The 23643-nt window shown below is 38.3% G+C and overlaps 1 protein-coding gene across 1 annotated transcript; it reads right to left on the reverse strand.

Moving 5' to 3' along the window:
• Positions 1 to 289: 289 nt before the first annotated feature.
• Positions 290 to 22201, reverse strand: LOC103992020 (uncharacterized). The gene is made up of 8 exons (XM_009411573.3): positions 21848 to 22201; positions 8643 to 8710; positions 5506 to 5572; positions 5118 to 5272; positions 4956 to 5026; positions 3931 to 3999; positions 873 to 973; positions 290 to 782 (listed from the first exon to the last, which is right to left on the reverse strand). The coding sequence occupies exons 1-8, from the start codon at positions 22130 to 22132 to the stop codon at positions 486 to 488; spliced, it is 1113 nt and encodes a 370-aa protein (XP_009409848.2). The 5' UTR covers positions 22133 to 22201; the 3' UTR covers positions 290 to 485.
• Between the last annotated feature and the right edge of the window lie 1442 nt (positions 22202 to 23643).

A 23643-nucleotide genomic window follows, 5' to 3' on the forward strand; every position in this document is an offset into this window, starting at 1 on the left:
AGGCTCTTGATGATAATAAGATCTTGAAATCTAATCTCAATTTCGTCATTTGGTCTTTGTAAAAAAAAGAAAAATACAAATTTACATGGTAATTTTGCAATGTGACAAGTGTTTTCCAACATAATAATTTGTGAAATTAATAGTTTTTTTGGAATCGAATTTGACTAGTATATCATCGTTGGTAAGATTTTGGTATTGAATCCCGCATGCACACCTTACTTTTAATGTTTCTCCTACCCATTTAACTTCAAGCAGTATTTTTAGAACATCAAGTTGAATCACATAATCATAGGAAAAATCTTACTGCTTTGCTCTTAACAGGAACACCGTAAATATTGTAACAAGTGACAATAATCTCTATGATGAAAGTGAGCATATTGAATACACTAGAAAAAATTACAACCCAGGAGTTGAGCTTTTAAAAGCTGATATCATAGAAAATGCAGCTAAAGAAGGTGAAAGATACGTACGCCTACAGTACCTCATCATAGATGATCGATAGGTGTGAACGGCACAGCTTTGGTTTTGGAAACCCAATATCCAATGAAAACGGTAAGGCAGAAGGAGACTACAGATAGGAGCAAAGCGAAGGCAGTTACAGCATCCCATGAGCCAGAGGAAGATACCCGAGAGACGGATGGTCCTGACACTGATGCAGCTTCCAATGTCAACCAATTGCAGCTTGCAGAGTAGTGCTGAGACTTGCTCCATGGATTTCCATCGGTTGGGTACCAGAAAGCAACAGCCACCTTGCTGGACTGGCCGATAGTGAATTGAACATCCTGCAACCAAATTCGTGAACTTTCTGTTCATTTGTGATAACATATCACCATCAGAATTTGAGCCTCAAAGAGATAGAACTTTCAATTTACCTGTTGAAGACGATCCATTGTCCTCAATGGTCTGGAGAACTCGAAAGAGTAGGTGCCTTTCAGACCACGTTTTCCAAACGGACTATCCTCTTCGATGAAGCCTGAGGAGAGATACCAAATAAGGAGGAAGGCTGAAACAAATTCCCCATGAAGCATCCAAAAAGCATGTTGATGTGTGGGCCTCGTGAAAGAGGGCAAATAAATCATTTCTCTTTTCAGATGTAGGTAATCGACTCATTTGTCATTCGAGAGCAACACACTGTTTGGGGAGTTTCTTGAGGAGCCAAAATGTTTTCCAATAAAGAGACTAAATAAGATAAGAGTAGTATCAAGGATAAACTATACTATGGGAGCATTTTGCAAAACAGGACCTTATAATGAATAAATTACAACAAACAAATCATGCCATCCTTAGAAAAAATACCTGTAATCAATGTTTGAACTTGGAATGATCTGTCTTATGAAAAAGCTAATCGAAAAAATTGTAAACAACTGTAAACAACAAAAATACAAACAACCAATGCATAGACCATAAAGCACTAAATCATAGTTGATATAAGATAATAGGTAAGAGCAATCATCATATTCTTACAACTTCTACTTCTGAGCAAGGTTTTTAATTTCAAATAATACCGCCCGTACCAGGCGGTATGTATCAGTCCGCCAGCAAATCGGTATGCGGACCGCTCACTACCGGACAGTACTGTCGATTAGAGTTGTCTCCGCTCTGTTACCATCTTAAATCTGTCAGTGACGATCGATTTCGACAGTCGCCACCCGCTACCGGGTGGTATTAGCCGAGGGAGAAGAAAAGAAAAACCTGGAGATTCGGCACCGCTCTCCCTAGACGATCCCGATTCGTCGCCGCCCACCCTCGTCGGACGCCACAAAAGATGTCGCCTCCTCCTCGTCTAAGGCGATGAGGCTTTGGTGTCATCGTCGACTTCTCATCCATGCGAGGAGGGAAGAAGCCTCGGCAACGTCGCAAAGAGAAGAAACCGAGCGTCATCGAGGCAGCGTTTCTTCTGCCCACGCAGGCAGAAGAAACGAGGTGACGAGGCGGTGTTGTCGCCTCATCGCCCTTTTTTATGCGGGGAGAAGGAACCTTGATTTCCTCTCCCCACGCGGGCAGAAACCGAGCATGCATTTTTTTTTTTTTTTGTGCGGGGAGGTTTATTCTCCCTACACAGGCAGAAATCGAGCGACGTCGTCTTTTTTTTTTTTTTGCTGGGGAAGAAGGAAATGTCAATTTCTTCTCCCCAGCGGGCAGAAACCGAGCGACACCGTCGAGGCGACGTCACCTTTTCTTCTTTTTTTTGCGTGGGGACCCCACGTGGGCAAAAACTGAGCATGAGAAGTACCAAGGCGACGTCGGTTTTTTTTTTACTATATATATATATATATATAGATATATACCGAATGGTATACCAAAATGTACTACTCGGTATACTGTACCATACCGTACCGAGCTAAGCTCAATACTCCACTATGATACGAAATTACAATCCTTGCTTCTGAGATCCAAAATTTAGGAGATGACCGATCAATCAAGAATTGAGAATAGCCATAAGTTAAGGAATTGTAACATAATACCAGGCGACCTCAAAAGGTGATATGTTACTGTATCATAATAACCCAATCATCTTATAAGGTGGATATGCTAAATAACCATTAACCACTACCTTGCACCTATTGACATCAACATTCATTAGCTCCAATCTCAAGATATCGTGTCCTTTGCTCTAAAAAAGGTAATGTCATATTGCTGCTATAGGCTGTTTGTAAAGATATAAATCCTACAAATGAACTAACCCATCAACAATGTGAGAACTTCAATGATTATTTGATGCAACACTAAATTAGTGCATTCTTTTATCAATGGGCATCTATGGCAAGTCATTCTTTTGTTAAGAATTTTTTACACTGGAATCGCTTTACTTACAAGGATTTTCATGTTTATAATCCTAGATAATTCTTAAGTTACTTCATGCTTCACAGGCTCTTCTGATCCATATACAGCGGTCAGAAAAATATGCAGTTCTATTGGTATTACTTTAAGCATACTCAACTTTCACATTACTAAACATGAAGTAGAGACCCGAGCATATTAAACTCTAAACAGGACACTGGTTTTTATGATATGTGTGAATGAACTGTCAGGTTGCTCCATTACCATGAATTCACATTAAGTTTTGTTTTGTTCTCATTTCAGTAATATTTTGAAAATCACACCATCTTGGGCTCTCTCTAATTAGTCGAGTTCTCTTCAAGAATCTCTGTTCTTCAATATCCGAAAAAGACGTTATTTGAGATACATAAGGTAATCATAAAATTCCACAAAACTCAAATAAAGGTAATCATCATTACAATGTGACTCAATTAGCCTAATTATTGGCAAAAGGTTGATGGTAATGGGTGGTTTCACAGGATAGAAATCTTAGAACATGAGCAGCAAAATTCATAAATTATGCCATTATGGGTCTTTGTCAGGGATTATCAACCTAAAGATAAGTTGATTGAAACTGAATATGCACCAGAAGAAATATAAAATTACACCAGGGACTATTCTTTTCTACTCAGAGAAGCAAGAATAATCATCAAATAAACCACTGTTGCCAGAATTTCAAGTAGGTATTGTTTGAATTCAAGATCCATTCTGAGCAAGTACTTTTAGGGAAAAAAAATATAAAGAATTTTGACTTGATCGATAACTTAAATTTTTAGGACTTTTTGCACCTGTTTATTATCATTATGTTTTTCAGCAGTCAAGAACTATGAATGTCACTGTCCACATGTAACAAAAGATTGTACCTTTAGGAAGTCCAAAAAGGAGAACTTAGGTCTTAGTATATCATCAGCAACAGATGAATGGCCAATGGATTTCCTCATCAGGGACCTCTATCGGTAGGCCTCATTAGTTTAATACCAAAATCATGTTCTTAGTTACATAAGATTCTCATAACAGCAAATGCGCATCAAAAGATTGATTATAAGTTTAGACTAGAAATTAAATCAGTTTGTCAAATCTATAAGAAAATAGGTAATCAGTGTATCATACTTGAACCAGATATTAGAGAACTGTGCCACCAAGCTCCTTTCCAATCATTTTGAGCATTTGAAATATGTCCTGAGGACACAATGACAAGTTAGTAAAGCTTGTTCCAAAATTCCAACATAAATTTGCAAAATGTTAAAACTGAAATGGAAGCAAGAGAAAAAGGACATATATTTAATTTAACAACAATGTACTGAGACATGCTCATTGTGCTGGCTCCAACCAATATTGACTCTGGGAAGAATCAATTTATGCAGGTACCTTAACTACAAGTAGAAATGCTATTTCATGACCCAACTCTTGGTCATCCAAGTTGCAAACAAACCATGATGCCAAGGCTTGACCAACATAGAGATAACACAAAAGGTATAAACAAGAAATATCAACTTTTTCAAGCAACCTTTAAGGCACCATTTGGTATGGAAACTTCATGAAATTTCCTATGATATACCATGAATTTAGTCAAACAAATTTAGAACCCCACCCAAGAATCTCCACCCTGCAAATCCTATAATTAGTCAGTATCCAAATCCCACCCTTCAAATTCCATACTCTGAAAGTCATTTGGCAAGAGAAGTACACAAGATTTTAAAGAAATCACTTCCTAAATCACACCATCTAAGTTCCATCCTCTACATCCTAGAACTGAATTTCAGAGGTACAATTTGCCAATCCCAACATATAACTCTCCTAACGACAAAAAAATTTGACCAATATGTGAGATTTGGAGAATTTCATACTTGAAATCTGAACAATTCAAATTTTGGAAAACCATAGGGCTCTCTTAACAGATAAATGACTATATAGAGCAGAGGGACATAGTTTGTGCAGTGAACAAGCACAAAGAAGGGAGTAAAAAGAATAAATACTGTAAAATGGTGACTGCTAGCAAATTTTGTGCTCAAAGCATGCCTCAGCATATATCAAATGGCAATTGAGGCCGTTGCTTTAAGAGAGGTCCAGACAGAAGAAACATTTACAAATAAAAAAGATCATGCTTTAATTTAAGATAAGCAATGTAAGATTACCGGAAGGTCCTATCCCGTCAAGGTAACGGCAGTGTGGATTCCAAGCATACACATCAACCAGGTGCCCAAAACTGTCATAAAATTAGCAATAGGATGCAAGTTTTTAGTATATACTACTTTGACAAACTACCTTGCAGCAGAAAGACAAGGATCTCAATTTACCTATCATTTCCATTTCCTTTCCTGTTGTCTACAACATTGCCACCATATAATCGTCCAGGAATAGCATTTCCAATTGAAAAATGCATAATGTCTACTTCATGACCACGGCAGCTTTTTTCAGTGCATGTACCAGGTAAGTTCGAACATCCTCCCATCTAAAGAAACAAAGTGATTTCTCCATTTTACAAGAAACGGACAAAAACAAGATCAAACAAGGATAGCTAGAGGTACCTAGCAATGTAAATATCTGACAAATGTGCAATATTAACGAAAGGTCAGAATACAAGTTATGCACTAATATAAGCCCAAAATGGATAGATATCAATGAATGTTTCTTGTCTCATATGAAATACAAGTAATCGGAGTGAGGAGCACTAGAAGACCTTACATTTTGATATGTAGCATTTTCCCCAACTTGAAACATAAGAGCAACAGAAGGACACTTATAATCATCACTGGTTTTCAAAAGAAAAGAAGAAACAAAAAAAGAGTTATTCAACTATAAAATTGAACTATCACATATTCCATGAAGAATAGCAATCATATACTACAGCTCAGCAGGAAGTTAACTTAAGAAATGGCTAACGAGTTCAAGCAGTTATGTAGTTGACAAAGCAAGGTAAACCAATGATTATTAGTTCCAAAGCACAATACCAAACATTAGTTGCAGCAGCAGTAGAACTACCAAAACTATGTTCAAAATCAGAGCAGGTGACACAAAATTAATAGTCAAATATAAGTTTATTGTTTAGCTTTGTTAGGTCGAGTTGATATCTGCATAAGCCTAGGATTGCGTCACGTTGAGTCAAGATCCACGAACTATATCCAGATTCAATGTATTTGGAAATATTTTTGTTAAAGAAAAAGTCCTACTGTGAAGATTTTTTTATGCAGGACCAAATAGAAGGCTTGTAATGCGGTCAAGTGTGCTATTTCTGACATATTATTTATGACCACAAAAAACATGTAAGGACTCTCCTCAGGAAATAACACACTAAATTAATCCAATTTTGTAGAAAAGAACCAAAACAATATGATTGATTGGTTGTGACATCAGCACATAATTTAATATAGAAAACTATGAGTACAAGAAAGAACAGAGAATATAAGAAGATAAACACTACATGACACTGATACTTTTACACAGGAGCCATGTCACTTTAGTGCACATGGGACACCAGTCTTGGGTAAATGGTATTTGGATCTCACTAGACCAGATTGAGTCTTCTTTAAGTCCTGTGTGATACCAAGACAAGATTAAGATTTCTATTATTCCAGTATCTTCTGGTGGATTTTCGTCCTATTTTGTAATTGTAATAAATGTCTAGATTCATTGTATGATTGTATCTATAACCTATTCTTTTTTACATAAGAATAGATTTCCATTTGGGGAAGTTATTATTTTTTAAGACTTCTCAAAGTTATTATTTTCTAAGACTTCTCAATCTATAGATTTATGCTTATATGATCTGAGAAAGTTCTAAGTTGACTGTTAACTTCCTCATGCAACCCTTCTTGTTCCATGCTTAGGACCAATAGTAAATTATAAAAAAAAAGCTAACAGTAAGCAGGCACAAGTACGTTTTGACCAGTCATATTGCCCTAACTAGAGTTCAACGGAAGGGAAAAAAATCCACATAGTCAAACCCAAAAAACTACAATATTATGGCTTGTATTATTGTTGTTGAGGATTCCTTCCTGCAGAGGTTGTAAGTCTATTTTAGTTAGACTAAGATGCTTATCTTTCTCTCACTTGTTTTCGTTTGGACTATGATTTTATTAGATAGGTATTTCTTTTCTTTTTTTTCCTGAGTTAACAGGCCTATTATTATAAATAAGAATCATTATTGAGTTTTGGATATATGTTATGGAGGTGATAAATAAGCTAGGAGTTTTATTAAGACTATTTGGATATGCTTGTTTATTCTTGTACTTTTTTCCTTAATCTCCCATTACACTTCCATTCCCTATCCGGAGAGAATACATAAGTATGTTTGGTTGTCATGGCTTTAGATCAAGGATTCCAACACCGAATGATACCGCCCGGTAGCAGGCGGTACCGTTGATCTAGCCCCGTATCGGACGATACGGGGTTATATCGAGCGGTAACAGTCGATATTTTGAACGTTACCGCCCGAAGCAGGTCGGCAATAGTCGATTTCGACCGTTGCCACTCGCTACTGAGTAGTATCAGCCTGGCTGTGGTAAGGGAAAAGAAGCGTCGAGGGAGAAGAGGGAGAAGGCGCTCAAAGAAGAGGGAGAATTGGGAGAACCTCGATGCTTCCCAATCCAGCGCCACCCTCCCTCGACGATCTCAATCCAGGAGATAACGGAGAGGTGACGGCTCGGCTTCTTATTGGCTGCGTTCTTCGTCGAAGGCCGGAGATGCCTACGGCCCTCATCACGTTATTCGTCGAAGGCCTGAGACGTCTACAACCTTCGACGCCTTCACCGAACACCGCAAATGAGCAATCTTCTCCTTGTTTGACGAGTTGAGGAGAAGAAAAGGAGGCGACATTGTTGAGGCAACATATGCCTCCTTTTTATTTTTTATATTATTTTTATATCTTTATATGTTGATTTTTACATTTTTTATATAATATAATATATATATATATATATATATATATATATATATATATATATATATATGTACCGACCAGTACACCCTAGCATACCGTTCGATTCACCCATATCGTACCGTATTGAGCAAACCTCGAAACGTCGATACAGTACGAAATGATGAACCTTACTTTAGATAGCAAGAATTATAAACAAAATAAAATTTTGTAAGAAAAAAACTTTTTTGTTACTTAGTGAAATGACAAATCACAAGAAAAAAAGTAATAAAAGAAGAAAATCAAACAATAAACAGACCATATATATCAACCAAGACACAGTAACTAGTAACTATTAAGTACATTGAGAGCTATTGGTAAGTTGTGTAGTTAAGCCCAAATAATTAGAATATTATGGCTTGCATTATTGTTGTTGAAGATTCCTTTCTCTAGAGGTCATAAGTTTATTTTTTTTAGACTAAGATGCCAAACTTTCTCTCACTTGTTTTCGGTTGGATTAGGATTTCATTAGATAGGTATTTCTTTTTTTTCAATTGTTAGCTTAAGTGTTAACGGACCTATTATTATAAATAAGAATCATTATTTGAGTTTTGGATATATGTTGTGGAGGTGATGAATAAAGTTAAAGAGTTTTATTAAGGCTACTTGGATATGGTTGTTTATTCTTGTACATTTTTCCTTAATCTCCCATTACACTTCCATTCCCTATCAGAAGAGAAGACATGCGTATGTTTGGTGGTCATGGCTTTAGATAGCAAGAATTATATGCAAAATAAAATACTGTAAGAAAAAAATATTATTTTTAGTGAAATAATGAATCACAAGAAAAAGGTAATAAACAGAAGAAAAATAAATAATAAGCAGACCATATATATCAACCAAGCTACAATAAGTATTAAGTACATTGAGAGCTATTGGTAAGTTATGTGCACCAAAATTCACTTACCCTGTAGAATATGCATACTCTCCTTCAACTTGTAGCATGAAGAAAATGTTTCGCCCATCATGCAAAGCCTATAGATTGATTCACAGGTACATCAAATAAAATAAAAAAACAAAAGTATAAAAGCAATGCTGATATGATATTGTTAGATTACAGCATAGACATGAAGAATCAACCGCTATAAACAAAATTAAGAAAAGGTTCTCTTATCTTCAATAGCAATATGTTTTAAGTGCTTAAAATTAATTACTCATTTTCTAACATATACCAAGTTCCTTTTATAGAAGCCCCATAATGATTCATCTAGGTCTATGTCACAACAATTACATGTTATAAAATTTCAATAACTAAACCATAAACCTGAAATCCAGAATTCCTATTTAAAGAAAACAACCAAGACATAGCCACTTCTTCAAGACATAAAATGACATCAACAACAACAAAACCGCAAATCTCAACTATTTGACGTCAGCTACATGGTATCACGATTAAGATACGTAAAAAATCATATGTTTAGTTAAACTTAATATATTTAAATATTTATTTATAGTTTCTACTAAGGTCTTTTTAAGTCTTCCTTTATCTCTCCTCTTATCACTAACATCAATCATTTCACTTCTTCTAACTATCGCATTCATAAGTCTCCTAAGCACATGCCAAAACCATCTTAAATATTATTTTCTCATTTTATCCTCTAACGAAATCACACCTAATTGTTCATGAATAAAAATATTTTTTTCTTATCTTTCCAACTAATTCTACACATTCATCTTAATATTCTCATCTCAATAACATAAAATTTTTGTGTATATTGTTTTTTAACTATCTAACATTAAAAACCATAAAGCATTGCCGATCTCACGGTTGTCTTATAATTTTTTTTAAATCTTAAAAGTATCCGATGATTACATAAAAATTCCAATATCCCTCGTCATTTTAACCATCATATTTTTACAATATGAAAAATATCTGCATCAATCTCTTCATCTCGTTGATTAATCAATCCTAAATACCTAAAATTTTCACTTAAAGGAACTTATTGTCCATCTAACTAAAACTATGTTCTCCTATTTATTCCTCGTATTACAAAAATTGCATCTCATATATTTAGTTTTGGTCTTACTTAATTTAAAACTTTTAGTTTCTAAAAATTTCCTCCATAATTCAAGTTTATAATTAATTTCACTTAGACTCCCACGAATTAAAATAATATCATCAACAAATAACATACATCAGAAAGGTTTATCTTGTAAATGATTAGTAAGTTGATTCGTTATCAATGTGAAAGGGAAGGTACTTAATGCAGATCCTTAATGTGATCTTATACTAATAGGGAAGTAACTTTACACACTCCTTAGAGTTCTAACACCAGTACCTACATTATCATACATATCTTTAATAACATCAATATAATTAGAAGATACACTTTTCTTTTCTAAAATCCACCATAATAAATCTCTAGGAACTATATCATAAGTATTCTCTATATCAATAAAAACCATATACAAATCTTTCTTTTTCTCTCTATATTTTTTTATTAATTGTCTTAATAAATAAATAGTTTCTATAGTTGATCTTCTAAGCATAAAACCAAATTGATTTTTGGATATATTTGGTTTAAGTCCTATCCTTCTTTTGATGACTTTTTTCCTAAGTTTTATAGTATGACTTATGATTTTAATTCTTCTATAATTAGAACAGTTTTGAGTGTTGCCCTTATTCTTGTAAATTGACACTAAAAATTTTTTTCTCCATTTATCAGGCATCTTTATGAATATCATAATTTTGTTAAATAAACAAGTTAACTAAATTATTTTCTTGTCCCATAAACTATTCCAGGCTTCAAAAGAATAACCATCAAGTCTCATACTCTTAGTTATTTTCATCTTTTTTAATACATCTTTTACTTCACTAGTTCTAGTATTACAAACAAATCTATGGATATTAAATTTAAATCTACCACGATTATTTATCATTAAAGCTAAGTCCTACATGGAATGTTTATTAAATAATTTATAAAAATAAATTATAGATACAATATTACATCGTATATTACTGGCACAACATAAAAAATCTTGTAAATTAGCACAAAATAAATTATAGATACAAGAATCCCTATTCAAGACATAAAATGAAATCCACCATAATGATTTTTACTAATTTAGATACAAGATTACAGAAAAAAAAACAAGAATATAATAAGTGAAGTTCATCCTTTTATTTTCACCAAATACCCTAAAAACAATTTATTTAATCACATATCATCTTTATAATGAAAAAAATTCACATTAAAGAAAAAAAATTTAGTAGTCATGAATTATCACATGAGTAACAACCTTGGCTAACTATTTTCCCCATCTAATCTAACAGCATATAAAGAACCAATGACCTGACAAGCATGATGGATATTTTCCTTTACAACTGATATTAAGTTCTAATGGTTCAGGCCTAGAAATTAGGCTATTGGGAATTGAAATTATTGTTTACTATTCTAATAGGACCTCTCTCTTCTCAAGGTTTTATTCTTTTGTAGTTGTGACATTATTCTAAAGGTAAAAGGCATGGTGTTAAAAACTAGATTGTACCAGCTACTAACAAGCAAATACTATGTTAGAACCCTAGCGGATTCTAAGCTTGGGGTTGATCTCTTTAGAGGATCGGCCTCCTTGGAACTCTATAGGGGTTCCTTCCTCCAAATTGCTGCTCAAAGGCTGCTAAAAAGATTCATCTATTGCTTATCAAAAGAGGATGAATACATGACTATTTATAGGGCTTCTAAACCCTAACTCCTAATAGGACTCCTACTCAAGATTCCTACTTCTAACCAATTCCTAATAAGACTCGTACTCTATGAAGCAACCTCCCAACTAACCCTAACCCTAGCCGGCCTCTTCACCTCTTTAATAGGGGTCGGCTAGGTAGGTTTTACATGAATGCCCCTTTCAATAAAATTCAATTAGGACTCTCCTAGCTAGAGTCCTAACAAACCCGCTCTCTTCAAATCAGCCTTGTCCTCGAGGCTGACGATCCATGAATTCTGGGAATTTAATCTTCAAGTCGTCATAACTCTCCCAAGTGGCATCTTCTGCTGGTAGGTTCGCCCACTGTATTAGCACTTCAGTAGTGGGTCATCGTCGTCGAGTCACGATCCGTCGATCAATATTGGTAATCGACTAGGTCTGAGTTCTCCTTGGGTAGTCATATTTGGTAGATGGCTTTGGGTTGTCTCGTTTTGTCCCAGCTTGAGCTTTAAACATGACACATGGAAGACTGGATAGATTCGGGAGCTAGCGGGTAAGTCCAATCTGTATACTACCGCTCCGATGCGCTCTAAAATTTGGTAGGGTCCATAGAACCGAGGTGAAAGCTTCATAGATGCTCTGGTCTGGATTGATGTTTGCTTATATGGCTGGAGCTGTAGGAAGACTCAATCTCCTACTGAAAATTCTCTTTCGCCTTTGTGTTGATCATATTGTTGTTTTATCCTTGCATGGGCTGTAGTGAGATTATCTTTTAGTAACTTTAACATTTTGTCTTTGTCCTGTAGTTCTCTGTCTACTTGTTCTACTTTAGAGGTACTCAATATATATTTTAGGATCATAGGGGGAGGTCGGCCATACATAGCCTCATAGGGAGTACATTATGTGGATGAATGATAAGTTGTATTATACCACCACTCGGCCCAGGGAAGCCACTTTGTCCACTCTTTCGGTCGATCACTGGTGAAGCATCTGAGGTATGTCTCCAAGCACCTGTTCACCACTTCAGTCTGGCTATCGGTTTGTGGGTGATATGTCGTACTCATTTTCAATTTAGTGCCCTGCATCTGAAATAACTCTGTCCAAAATCTGCTTGTGAAGACCCTATCACGATCACTTACAGTAGATCTCGGCATCCTATGCAATTTTACAATATTCTCCATAAAGATTCGAGTAATACTAAAAGCAATGTAGGGATTACGAACAACGCAAAAGTGAGCATACTTTGTAAGACGATCAACCACGACAAGAATTATACTTTTTCCTTATGATAAGGGAAGCCCTTCGATGAAGTCCATTGATATATCAATCCATATTGAGTCTGTGACGGGTAGAGGTTGCAGTTTTTTGGGGCTTGCCATTGTCTCGCCTTTATGTCGTTGATATACATCACATTGTGCCACAAATTTAGCAATAATATTTTTCATCCCTACCCAATAAAAATTTTGCTTAATTCTCTTATAGGTTTTAAGGAACCCAGAGTGCCCGGCCGTAGGTGTGGAATGCATCTCTTGAAGGATGGTCTTTATGCAAGTAGAATTTAGCACAAGCACAATGCGTCCCTTATAGCGTAATTCTTTTGAGTCCTAACTGTAATGAGCCACGGAGCTTTGTGCTTCCTCCAATTTTTTTATGATCTTACTGGTATAAGCGAGGGGGCGACCATCTTGCATTAGTACAGCACCAATTCCAACTCCGGAGGCATCGACTTCAATAACAAAAGTCTCGTCGAAGTCGGGTAGTGCTAGTACGGGCGTTGTTGTCATTGCGGCTTTAAGTTCATCGAAGGCGGTGGTGGTTTTGTCCGACTATTGGAAAGCATCTTTTTTTAGCAAGGAAGTAAGGGGTGCACTGATCTTTTCATAGTTTTTCATGAACTTGCGGTAGTAGCCTATTAAACCGAGAAAGCCACGTAGCGATTTTATGTTCCTAGGGGTCGGCCAGTTCTACATTGCTTCAATTTTGGAGGGGTCCACCGCCACACCTTCTTTTGATATGATATGCCCAAGATATTCCACCTTCTGTTGAAGAAAGTTGCACTTCGATTTTTTAACAAAAAGAACATGTCCTCGTAAAATCGCCAAAACAAGTCGTAAGTGCTGAAAATGACTTTTAAGAGAAGGGCTATAAATAAGGATATCGTCGAAGAAAACCAGCACAAACTTACGAAGATAATTTCTGAAAATATCATTCATAAGGCTCTGGAAGGTGGAGGGAACATTGGTGAGACCAAAGGGCATTACCAAAAATTCGTAGTGGTCGTTGTGTGTTCGAAAGGCGATTTTCGGTATGCCTTCTTCGCACACTCATATTTGATGATACCTAGATCGAAGGTCCAGCTTTGTGAAGACTCGTGCTCCCTTTAATTCATCAAGCAATTCATCTACTACTGGAATAGGATATTTGTCCTTGACGGTTATGCCGTTGAGAGCTCAGTAATCAACGCACATTTGTCATGTTCCGTCCTTCTTTCGTACGAGGAGCACAGGTGAAGAGTAGAGGCTGTAACTTGGTCGAATAACTCCTGTTTCGAACATCTCTTTTACAATCCTTTCTATTTCATCCTTCTGGAGATGTGGATACCGATATGGCCGAGTATTTGCTAGAGGTTTACCCAGAAGAATCGGTATACAATGATCATGCCGATAGGTAGGAGGTAGGTTGCGCGGTTCGTCAAATATATCTAAAAATTCATCAAGCAAAGGAAGTAGGTTTGGATCTTCAAATTATGTTGGCTCTCCCTTAGTTTGCTGCTCAAGTTGTACCAAAAATCCGCTGCATACTTTGTGCAAAACCTTCTCCACTCGTTGTGTGCAAATCGTCGTTACGTCGCCCCCACGTTTCCCGTGCAGTATCACCTGTTTCCCCTTACTGTAAAATTTCATAATTAGTTTCATAAAATTTCAGGAAACATCACCTAATGTTGTCAGCCATTCGATGTCGAGCATGGCCTCATAATCATCAAGAGCGAGGAGGAAGAAATCTGCAATTATCTCTTAAGCCTGCAGCAACAGTTTCACCCGCGAGCACCTATGATCACACTTTAAAATTCGTCTATCGACGACCTTAACGTCAAACTTGCTGTAATTCTCGATAGGTAAGGCCATCCGGACAGCAACCTTGCTGTTCATAAAATTATTAATGCTCCCGGTTGTCACGAACGGTCGTCGCGCACTCGCAACAACTCCGTTCAACAAACCGTTCGTCGCTCACACCTACATGTACAGTTGCTTGACAGCATGTTTTGTCTTGGTTTTGGGTCATTTTGCTTGTAAAGATATAAGTTCGAACAAGCTGCAGCGTTACAAAGCGACCGCTCACCGAACCGAGCAAAATAGCCCCAAAACAACCCAAAACAGCTCTGTTTTCGTGTGCCGCGGGCTGATTTCTGGAATCCGCCTCCGCTCACCAAAACGTCAGCCATCTCAGCCCCTTGGAACCACCCGGATGGCACAGGGCTGGATGGGGCTTCCGTATAGTACCGGGCGTTGAACGCTCCTTCGCAAGTTCGCACGTTGCCTTGACGGGAACTTGTTGTCGCGCCCGGGACTCGGTGAGCAGCTATTTGTGGGCTTGCAGCTGTTCGTTCAACCTTCTAAAGCCCTTGTTTCCCCCTCTCTCTCTCTTCTCTTGTGCACGCAAGGTGCTCGCTGAATTGCTTATAAAGCTTCCCCTTTTTACAGGTCCTTCAGGACCTGTGAGAGGTTGCAAGTGGGTTGATCTTTGCGGAGCAATATCGCAAGGGCGAAGCGCGACTTAGGCAACACAAGCTAAGTTCGCGTCTTAGCCGCAAGGGTGCCTCACGCCTTAGGCAATTCCAGCTAAGGCCGTGACATTGTGGTATCAGAGCGTGTACACAAAAGGGAATAGGGTTCATGTTCCTCGGGTGGACAATTTGAGGCGTGAACTCCTAAAAGAGTGTCACGATTCCCTTTGAGCTGGACACCCAGGTATTCACCGAATGTTGGCTCTCGTGGAGAGGGCCTTCTACTGGCCGAAGATGGGAATTGATGTGGAGGAATATGTTTGAACGTGCCTCACTTGCCAACAAGACAAGGCGGAACAACGGAAGCCAGTGGGACTTTTGGAGTCGTTGCTCGTACCAGAAAGACCGTGGGAGAGTATTTCCTTGGACTTCATATCAAGCTTGCCACTTGTAGGGAGACTCGGATCGATACTCGTGGTGGTCGATCGGTTTTCAAAGTATGCAACTTTCATTGCTGCTCCCCTACACTGTTCAGCAGAAGAGGCGGCCAAGCTGATGATGAAGGATGTGGTGAAGTATTGGGGAGTCCCGTACAATATCATCAGTGATCGAGACGCTCGGTTCCTGGGACGATTATGGACCGAGCTATTCAAATTGTTGGGGTCAAAGTTATACTTCTCCACAAGCCTCCACCCCCAGACGGATGGCCAGACTGAAAGGATAAACTCACTCTTGGAGCAATATCTTCGGCACTACGTGAGTGCCAACCAACGAGATTGGGTGAAGTTGTTGGACGTTGCCCAATTCTCCTACAACTTACAGCGGAGCTCTATGTCCAACAAGAGCCCCTTCGAGATTATTATAGGACAACAACCGTCAACTCCTCACACCATGGCAACTGGGTATACTGGGAGTAGTCCGTCAGCTTACCACTTCGCAAAGGAGTGGCACCGAAATGCAAATATTGCGCGGGCTTACTTGGAGAAGGCGGCAAGGAGAATGAAGAAGTGGGCAGACTTGGGAAGGCGACCGCAAGAGTTCAAGGTCGGCGATTTGGTGTTGGTAAAGCTCCAACCAGCATCACTCCAATTCTTCAGGAACAAAATCCACAAAGGATTGGTGCACAAGTATGAAGGGCCCTTCCCAATTATCAGTAGGGTAGGCAACGTCTCCTACAAGTTGCAGCTGCCGACGTGGTTCAAAATTCACAACATTCTTCACGCCAGCAACCTAAAAGCCTACCACTCGGATCCGCAAGATGCTTCCCGAAGTGTTCCAACTCGACTACCTCCCACCATTGCCTCCTACGAGAAGCGAGTTGAAACCATTCTGGCGGACCATAAGGTAAAGCTACCCAATGGAGTTGAGCAGATAGAGTACTTGGTGAAGTGGCGAAAGCTTCCCCGAACTGAAGCCAGTTGGGAGCCTGAAGACGCCCTACGACATGAAGAAGGAATCATCAACAACTACCAACAAGCGTCAACGAGGGCGTCGACAGTTTAAGTGGGGGAGAATGTCACGAATGGTCGTCGTGCACTCGCAACAACTCTGTTCAACAAACCGTTCGTCGCTCACACCTACATGTACAACTGCTTGACAGCATGTTTTGTCTTGGTTTTTGGTCATTTTCCTTGTAAAAATGTAAGTTCGAACAAGCTGCAGCGTTACAAAGCGACCGCTCACCGAACCGAGCAAAACAACCCCAAAACAGCTCCGTTTTCGTGTGTCGCGGGCTGATTTCTGGAATCCGCCTCCGCTCACCAAAACGTCAGCCATCTCAGCCCCTTGGAACCCCCCGGGTGGCACAGGGCTGGATGGGGCTTCGGTATAGTACCGGGCGTTGAACACTCCTTCGCAAGTTCGCACGTTGCCTTGACGGGAACTTATTGTCGCGCCCGAGACTCAGTAAGCAGCTGTTTGTGGGCTTGCAGCTGTTCGTTCAACCTTCTAAAGCCCTTGTTTTCCTCCTCTCTCTCTTTTCTCTTGTGCACGCAAGGTGCTCGCTGAATTGCTTATAAAGCTTCCCCTTTTCGCGAGACTTCGGGACTTGTCCGTCACTCGTTCTTTCGAAATAATCAACTTTCTCTTTTACAGGTCCTTCGGGACCTGCGAGAGGTTGCAAGTGGGCTGATCTTTGCGGAGCAATATCGCAAGGGCGAAGCGCGACTTAGGCAACGCAAGCTAAGTTCGCGTCTTGGCCGCAAGGGTGCCTCACGCCTTACACAATTCCAGCTAAGGCCGTGACACGGTGTCAATAAGAACGGTGATAGATTGTTGCTTCAGAAGTCCTCCCACTTTCATCGTTTGTGGGTTCGCGTAACCGGCAAGGGCATGCATCGTAATATTGACCGGCTGTTGTTCTTCATCCGCGACCTCTTCCTCATGCTCCTAGACCTCCTCCTCCATGTCTTCAAGAGGTTCAATTAGTAGGAGGCGGCCCCTTTTGCAACGATGATCGCGGTTCCACGGCTCGTCACAATGCCAACAAAGACCCTTTACTAATCGGTCACATAGTTCTTCTCTTGTCAATTTTTTTGGCAGCGAAGGATGGTTGGGAGCAGAAGGAGGTTTATATGCCATGGGCCTAGGAGAGGTTCTCATCCTCCGAGCATCTTGGTTGAGCCGTTCTTGTATTCAGGCGAAAGAAATCGCAGTTGTCATGGTACGAGGCTATCACGCCTTAATCTCCCCTTTTATCTCTAGCTTGAGTCCTTCGATGAATATTCCTAATAATTGACGATCAATCCAATCACGAGCAAGGTAGGATAGCTTCTCAAACCTGGTGTGGTACTTTTGAATCGTAGAGGTTTGTCAAATCTTTACGAGTTGGCCATCGATATTTTCATATTCCGTAGGTCCGAAACGATTCAGTAGTGCGTTCTTAAATTGATTCCACATCGGAGCCCCATGATTGTATTCCAGCCAATTGTACCATTGAATAGCATCTCCTTCAAGGTGGATGATAGTAATTTCCACCATAGCATCATCCGACGTTCGGTAGTAGCGAAAGTAACGTTCGGCGCGCGAAATCCACCCCGCGCGGGTCTCCCTCTTCCCATCGTAGGAAGTCCACCCTCATGCGTGGCTGAAGCATGTCCAAGGGCTATCCCTCCTTCTCTGGAGGCCTCTCTGAACTCTCTTCTTGCTGAAATTTGGTTGGACTCGGCGGTTGTCCAATTCTGAATTCTGCAAACAAAGCGCGCAATTTATCCTCCAAGCGCGATTCAAACCACGATTCAATCCGAGATTCCAATGCTTCAAATTTGGCATCAATTGGATCTTGAGAAGCCATAGCATATGCTTGTAGATCAGAGATGTCCCTATCTTTTTTTCTGTTGACGGGTTAATGGCATGGGGTGGTAGAAGGTTCGGAAAAATTGAGGATAACGGAAAGGTACTGTAACAGATTTTTACGTCTAAAGTATAGCAGTTTGGACGTAAAAGGTCAGTGGTTTATATTGAGAATTTTTTGACGAAACCAAAGGGAAATCCGCTGTTATGAAGTGTCAAAGCTGTTGTAAAAATTTCATAGAGATTTAGACAGAAAAAACGCAGTAGCAAGATCAAACAAACTATACTATACGGTTGGAATTCTGCAGTTCATCTAGCAGTTTGGACATAAAAGATCAGTGGTTTATATTAGGAATTTTTTGACGAAACCAAAGGGAAATCCATTGTTAGGAAGTGTCAAAGCTGTCATAAAAATTTCGTAAAGATTTGGATAGAAAAAACGCAGTAGCAAGATCAAACAAACTGTGTTATGCGACTGGAATTCTGCAATGCATCTAGTAGTTTGGACGTAAAAGATCAGTGGTTTATATTGGAAATTTGTTAACGAAACCAAAGGGAAATCCACTGTTAGGAAGTGTCAAAGCTGTCATAAAAATTTCGTAGAGATTTGGACAGAAAAAACGCAGTAGCAAGATCAAACAAAATGTGCTATGCGATTGGAATTCTGCAGTGCATCTTTCGTCATAGAGATAAAAACTTTGCGATGAAAAGTTTATGCAGCAATATAGGAACGATTTTTTTGGATTTTTGAATAAGGATAACTAAATTGCAGTAGCAGTAAAGTAGAAAACCAGAACCTATTGCAATTCACGGGGAGATCAAAGGATGATCCGCGATGGTGGAGATGATGACGGAATTCGACAACGATCTTTTAAGTAATTATGGGAATTGCTTTGGGCGACTGTAGAGGGCTGATGGATGGCTGGATTTTTGAATAAGGATAACCAAGTTGCAGCAATAATAAGGTAGGAAACCAGAACCTATTGCAATTCACGAGGAGATCAAAGAATGATCCACGGTAATAGAGATCATGGTGGAATTCGGCGACGATCTTTTAAGCAATTGTGGGAATTGCTTTGGACGACTGTGGAAGGCTAATGGATGGCTGGATTTTTGAATAAGGATAACTAAATTACAGCAGCAGTAAGGTAGGAAACCAGAACCTGTTGTAATTCACAAGGAGATCAAAGGATGATCCGCGGTGGTGGAGATGACGGCGACGACCTTTTAAGCAATTGTGGGAATTGCTTTGGGCGACTGTGGAGGGCTGATGGATGGCTGTGGAAGGGCAGCGAGACGCCAAGAACACTGCTCTAATACTAAGTGTTAGAACCCTAGCGGATTCTATGCTTGGGGTTGATCTCTTTAGGGGATCGACCTCCTTGGAACTCTATAGGGGTTCCTTCCTTCAAGTTGCTGCTCAAAGGCTGCTAAAAAGATTCATATGTTGCTTGTCAAAAGAGGATGAATACATGACTATTTATAGGGCTTCTAAACCCTAACTCCTCATAGGACTCCTACTCAAGATTCCTAATAAGACTCCTACTTTAAGAAGCAACCTCCCAACTAACCCTAACCCTAGCCGGCCTCTTCACCTCTTTAATAGGGGTCAGCTAGGTAGGTTTTACATGAATGCCCCTTTCATTAAAATTCAATTAGGGCTCTCCTAGCTAGAGTCCTAACATACTACATTGTGAGTCAAGGATGACTCATCAAACAACATCCTCAATCATCAATGATATCCTCCTCGACGCATTGAAACTACTATTGTTTATTATGAATATTTCTAAAGCAAAATTTGAAATTTAAAATGTGCATATTTTGAGGAAGCTGACAATGTCCGATTAGCGAATCAACAATGGCTCATGGTTTTACTTATACGCATCCTGATCTTTCCTTGGGATTTCACCTACATTTTGGGCATCAATCTTTCATGAGCTTTGGTACTTGTAAAATTTTCTTCTCTAAGAAAAAAAAGGAAATCTAACATGTTCAACTCGGTAGATCTAAACACGAGAAAACAAAACTATGAACACATCAAGAAAAAGATTAGTACAACATTACTTTTTCACCAAACTTATTAATGCCTGTACAAAAAGGGATGGACTAATGTACAAGACTTGCGCCAATATCGATATAGGAGAAGACATACTAAGATTTTTATAGAATGCTGAAAAAATTATAGTCTTGTATAGAATACAGAATAGTCTCAAGTGTATAGCTGTTCACTAGGTTTTTCAGGTTTCTTCCATAATAGGCTAAAATAAGAGACTATTTTCTCAAAGAGAACTTTCTGGTGGAAACAATTCTACAAAAGATCCTTTGTTTTAAAAAACTGCAGAGAGGAGCATTCAACAAGTCTCGTCTTTTCACAGTTAATGAATCCAAGCTGTGCCAAAAAGGAAAAAATCAGCTTATTTGCATTTTTTTTTTTTTTTGCTTTTTGATAACTTGACAATCAAAATCAAGTTCATCCGAAAGGAAGTGTTGATGCAAATAAATTTTGCAAAACTAAACAACATTTTCAGAGGTACAGTCCCTCAACCAGTTGCTACAGATAATTACTGCTAACTCTATCCGTATTATAACTAATGTCGTGGACAACCTCGCATACACATCCTGACATACAGGAGAGGGAGTCAAACTTTCATTGCAATGGAAAACTTGTCACCTTTTAGACTAAAAGGGCATTTTTCTTGCTTGAGTTTCAGACTAAACTTGAGCAGATAGAAGGATAACAAACTGGATGGGCTAGGCATGGTGATATTTTTCACAAATTGATGAAAAGATACACGACAATAGAAACTTCAGGGATTCATGCAAAGCTCCTGGTTCATCTCTAAGATGATAGAATCCAGTCCTCATTCTCCTCTTCTTTAAGTTAGCTCAAATAATATGCATTAACAGATCCTTCTAGGTTCATATTTCTAACTAGCAGGTCTACCACTTCTTTGAATTCAAGATACATTTATAAAGATAACTGAACTCCCATATCCCCACATGGACATCCTTTAGCATACCAATGCGAAGGCTCAAAAAGGTTACCAAGTCAATCACAAACAGTAGCAAATCCTAGTATACAATAACTTCTCACACGTTGAAGACATCAGGCAACAGTGGTTTATCGACATTTATTTTCGGTATCCTTCGTATGGCTCTGACACACGTATCCATGACATGCTACACATGCTTCGTATAACTTCTAATTTAGATTTTGCTTATAATACTTTCATAATTCCCATTTCCTGTAATGAATTCATCATGGTCGTAGATCAAGCAGGCATTGGTCCAAGATCTCGTTGGCTAAAAGATTACAGCAGCCAAAATGCATCTACAACTTCAATCTGCAGCTTACCGAAGTCAGTTAAGAGTTACACACGTTGATCCACGAAAAAGAGCGAAAAATTAGGAAAACAATTGTAACCTTATAGTGAGAAAAACGAAAGCCTCACCTTGACGGTCATCGGGCCGCCACCATAGGCCTTATCCTCATCGAAATCGAGGGCGGGGAGGAGGGCGAGCTGTGGCCCAGCAACATCGGCCCAGTCTTCGGCGCGTCCGTCGACGGTAACGATTCCGGGCCGGAATTCGGCGTCGACTCGGACGTCGGAGCTCTGTTCGCAGCTCGACTCGTCCTCCTCCTCGTCGTGCTCGTGGGCGCCGCCAAGCCGGATCGTCGAGGAGAGAAATAAGACCGCGAGAAGCAGCAGCAGGAGCAGGGGCAGCGGTCGCAGCATGGCCGCACGGCGAGGAATCGGGACGGAGACAGCGCGGAATCGACTAATTTAGTAATTCCCATCGAGTTGGGACAAAATCAAGCAATTACTGAACCAGAATAAAGGACACAAATAGAGAAGGTTTATATCTAATTTTATTTTTCATTTTAAAACCAAATAACATTATTAAAATATTATAAAGTTTATTTCTAATTCTAGGGAGGAGCAATCTTATTTTCCCAACGTGTATATATGGTGGTGATATGATACTTGTTAAAAGTCGTCTACGCAATTAAATGTCAATTACAGTTAAAATATTAACTAAGTCATTTAAATTGGGTAAAAATTTGAACTCTTTTTCATACCTTCTTCTAATTTATATGTAAATATATATTAATTTATATATATATATACACATATATATATATACATATATGCATATATATATACACATATATATGCACATATATATATATATATATATATATATATATATAATTAAATTATAAGAAAAAGTTAGTTCTGGTAAGATACAGATTGTCGATATATATATATAAGTAAATGATCATATTCATTGCATCTAAAACTATGTCTCAGTAACGTTGAAGCATTATAATCTCAGTTTTTCATCATTTCAGCATCCATTTTGCATTTATTTTTACTTTACGTATATGTGGGCAAGACAAGTAGTTGCGGAGGCAATGAGTTATAACTAGTTGATATGGCTAATATTGAAGGTAGATATTGTTAAAATTGAAAGTCATCTACACTGCATGAAGAGTTTATAACTGATACACACTTTATGCTATAAAAGATGATAACATTTTTGGAAATATTTTTCATTCCAAGGATATTCCCTTACAACCTCATGAATAAGATAATCTCAATTTGAAAATATTTTTTTATTCTCGTGTTGAGCTTTTCATGAACTTAGCATTCTAAGTAGTTTCATCATGCATATCTCGAATACTAGTTTTGCATATAATGCTTGGGACATAAATGACTTATTCCCATAGAATCATCTTTAATAATCAGCAATGATTCGGTATTCATAAAATAGCCTACGTGAAATAAAAAAAGTTCATTTTATTCCTTAATATGAATTGTTAATACTAACACTACAGGAGAACAATATCCAAAGTAGTTTACCAAAGATTCAATATAAATAACCATTTTTTGCTTGTTCATTATAATTATTATCAATTAAAGGATTGATAGTTTTAAATATGTTGAATACTAAAGGTGTTAATTAGCTTAATCGATAAAGAATTTGATAATTCATTTTTTTAACTAACATATAACAAACCAACTAATATATATGTATATATACAAATATACATATACATACATATATATATATATATATATATATTTATTTATTTATTTATACACATATATATTTATATATATATGTATACATATATATGTATATATGTATACATATACATATATACACATATATGTATACATATATATGTATATGTATATATATATATACATATACATATATATATACAAATGGGACTAGCGTG

This window comes from Musa acuminata, chromosome BXJ3-7, assembly GCF_036884655.1.
Source record: "Musa acuminata AAA Group cultivar baxijiao chromosome BXJ3-7, Cavendish_Baxijiao_AAA, whole genome shotgun sequence".
NCBI classification, from domain to species: domain Eukaryota; kingdom Viridiplantae; phylum Streptophyta; class Magnoliopsida; order Zingiberales; family Musaceae; genus Musa; species Musa acuminata.

Excerpts from the sequence above, each read along its gene's own strand:
- LOC103992020 (XM_009411573.3), bottom strand. The coding sequence starts at position 22,132 with ATGCTGCGACCGCTGCCCCTGCTCCTGCTGCTGCTTCTCGCGGTCTTA. Across the intron at positions 8,711-21,847 it reads GCGGCCCGATGACCGTCAAG|GCTTTGCATGATGGGCGAAA; the intron begins GTGAGGCTTTCG and ends ATCAATCTATAG. Across the intron at positions 4,000-4,955 it reads TGACGGGATAGGACCTTCCG|GACATATTTCAAATGCTCAA; the intron begins GTAATCTTACAT and ends TTGTGTCCTCAG.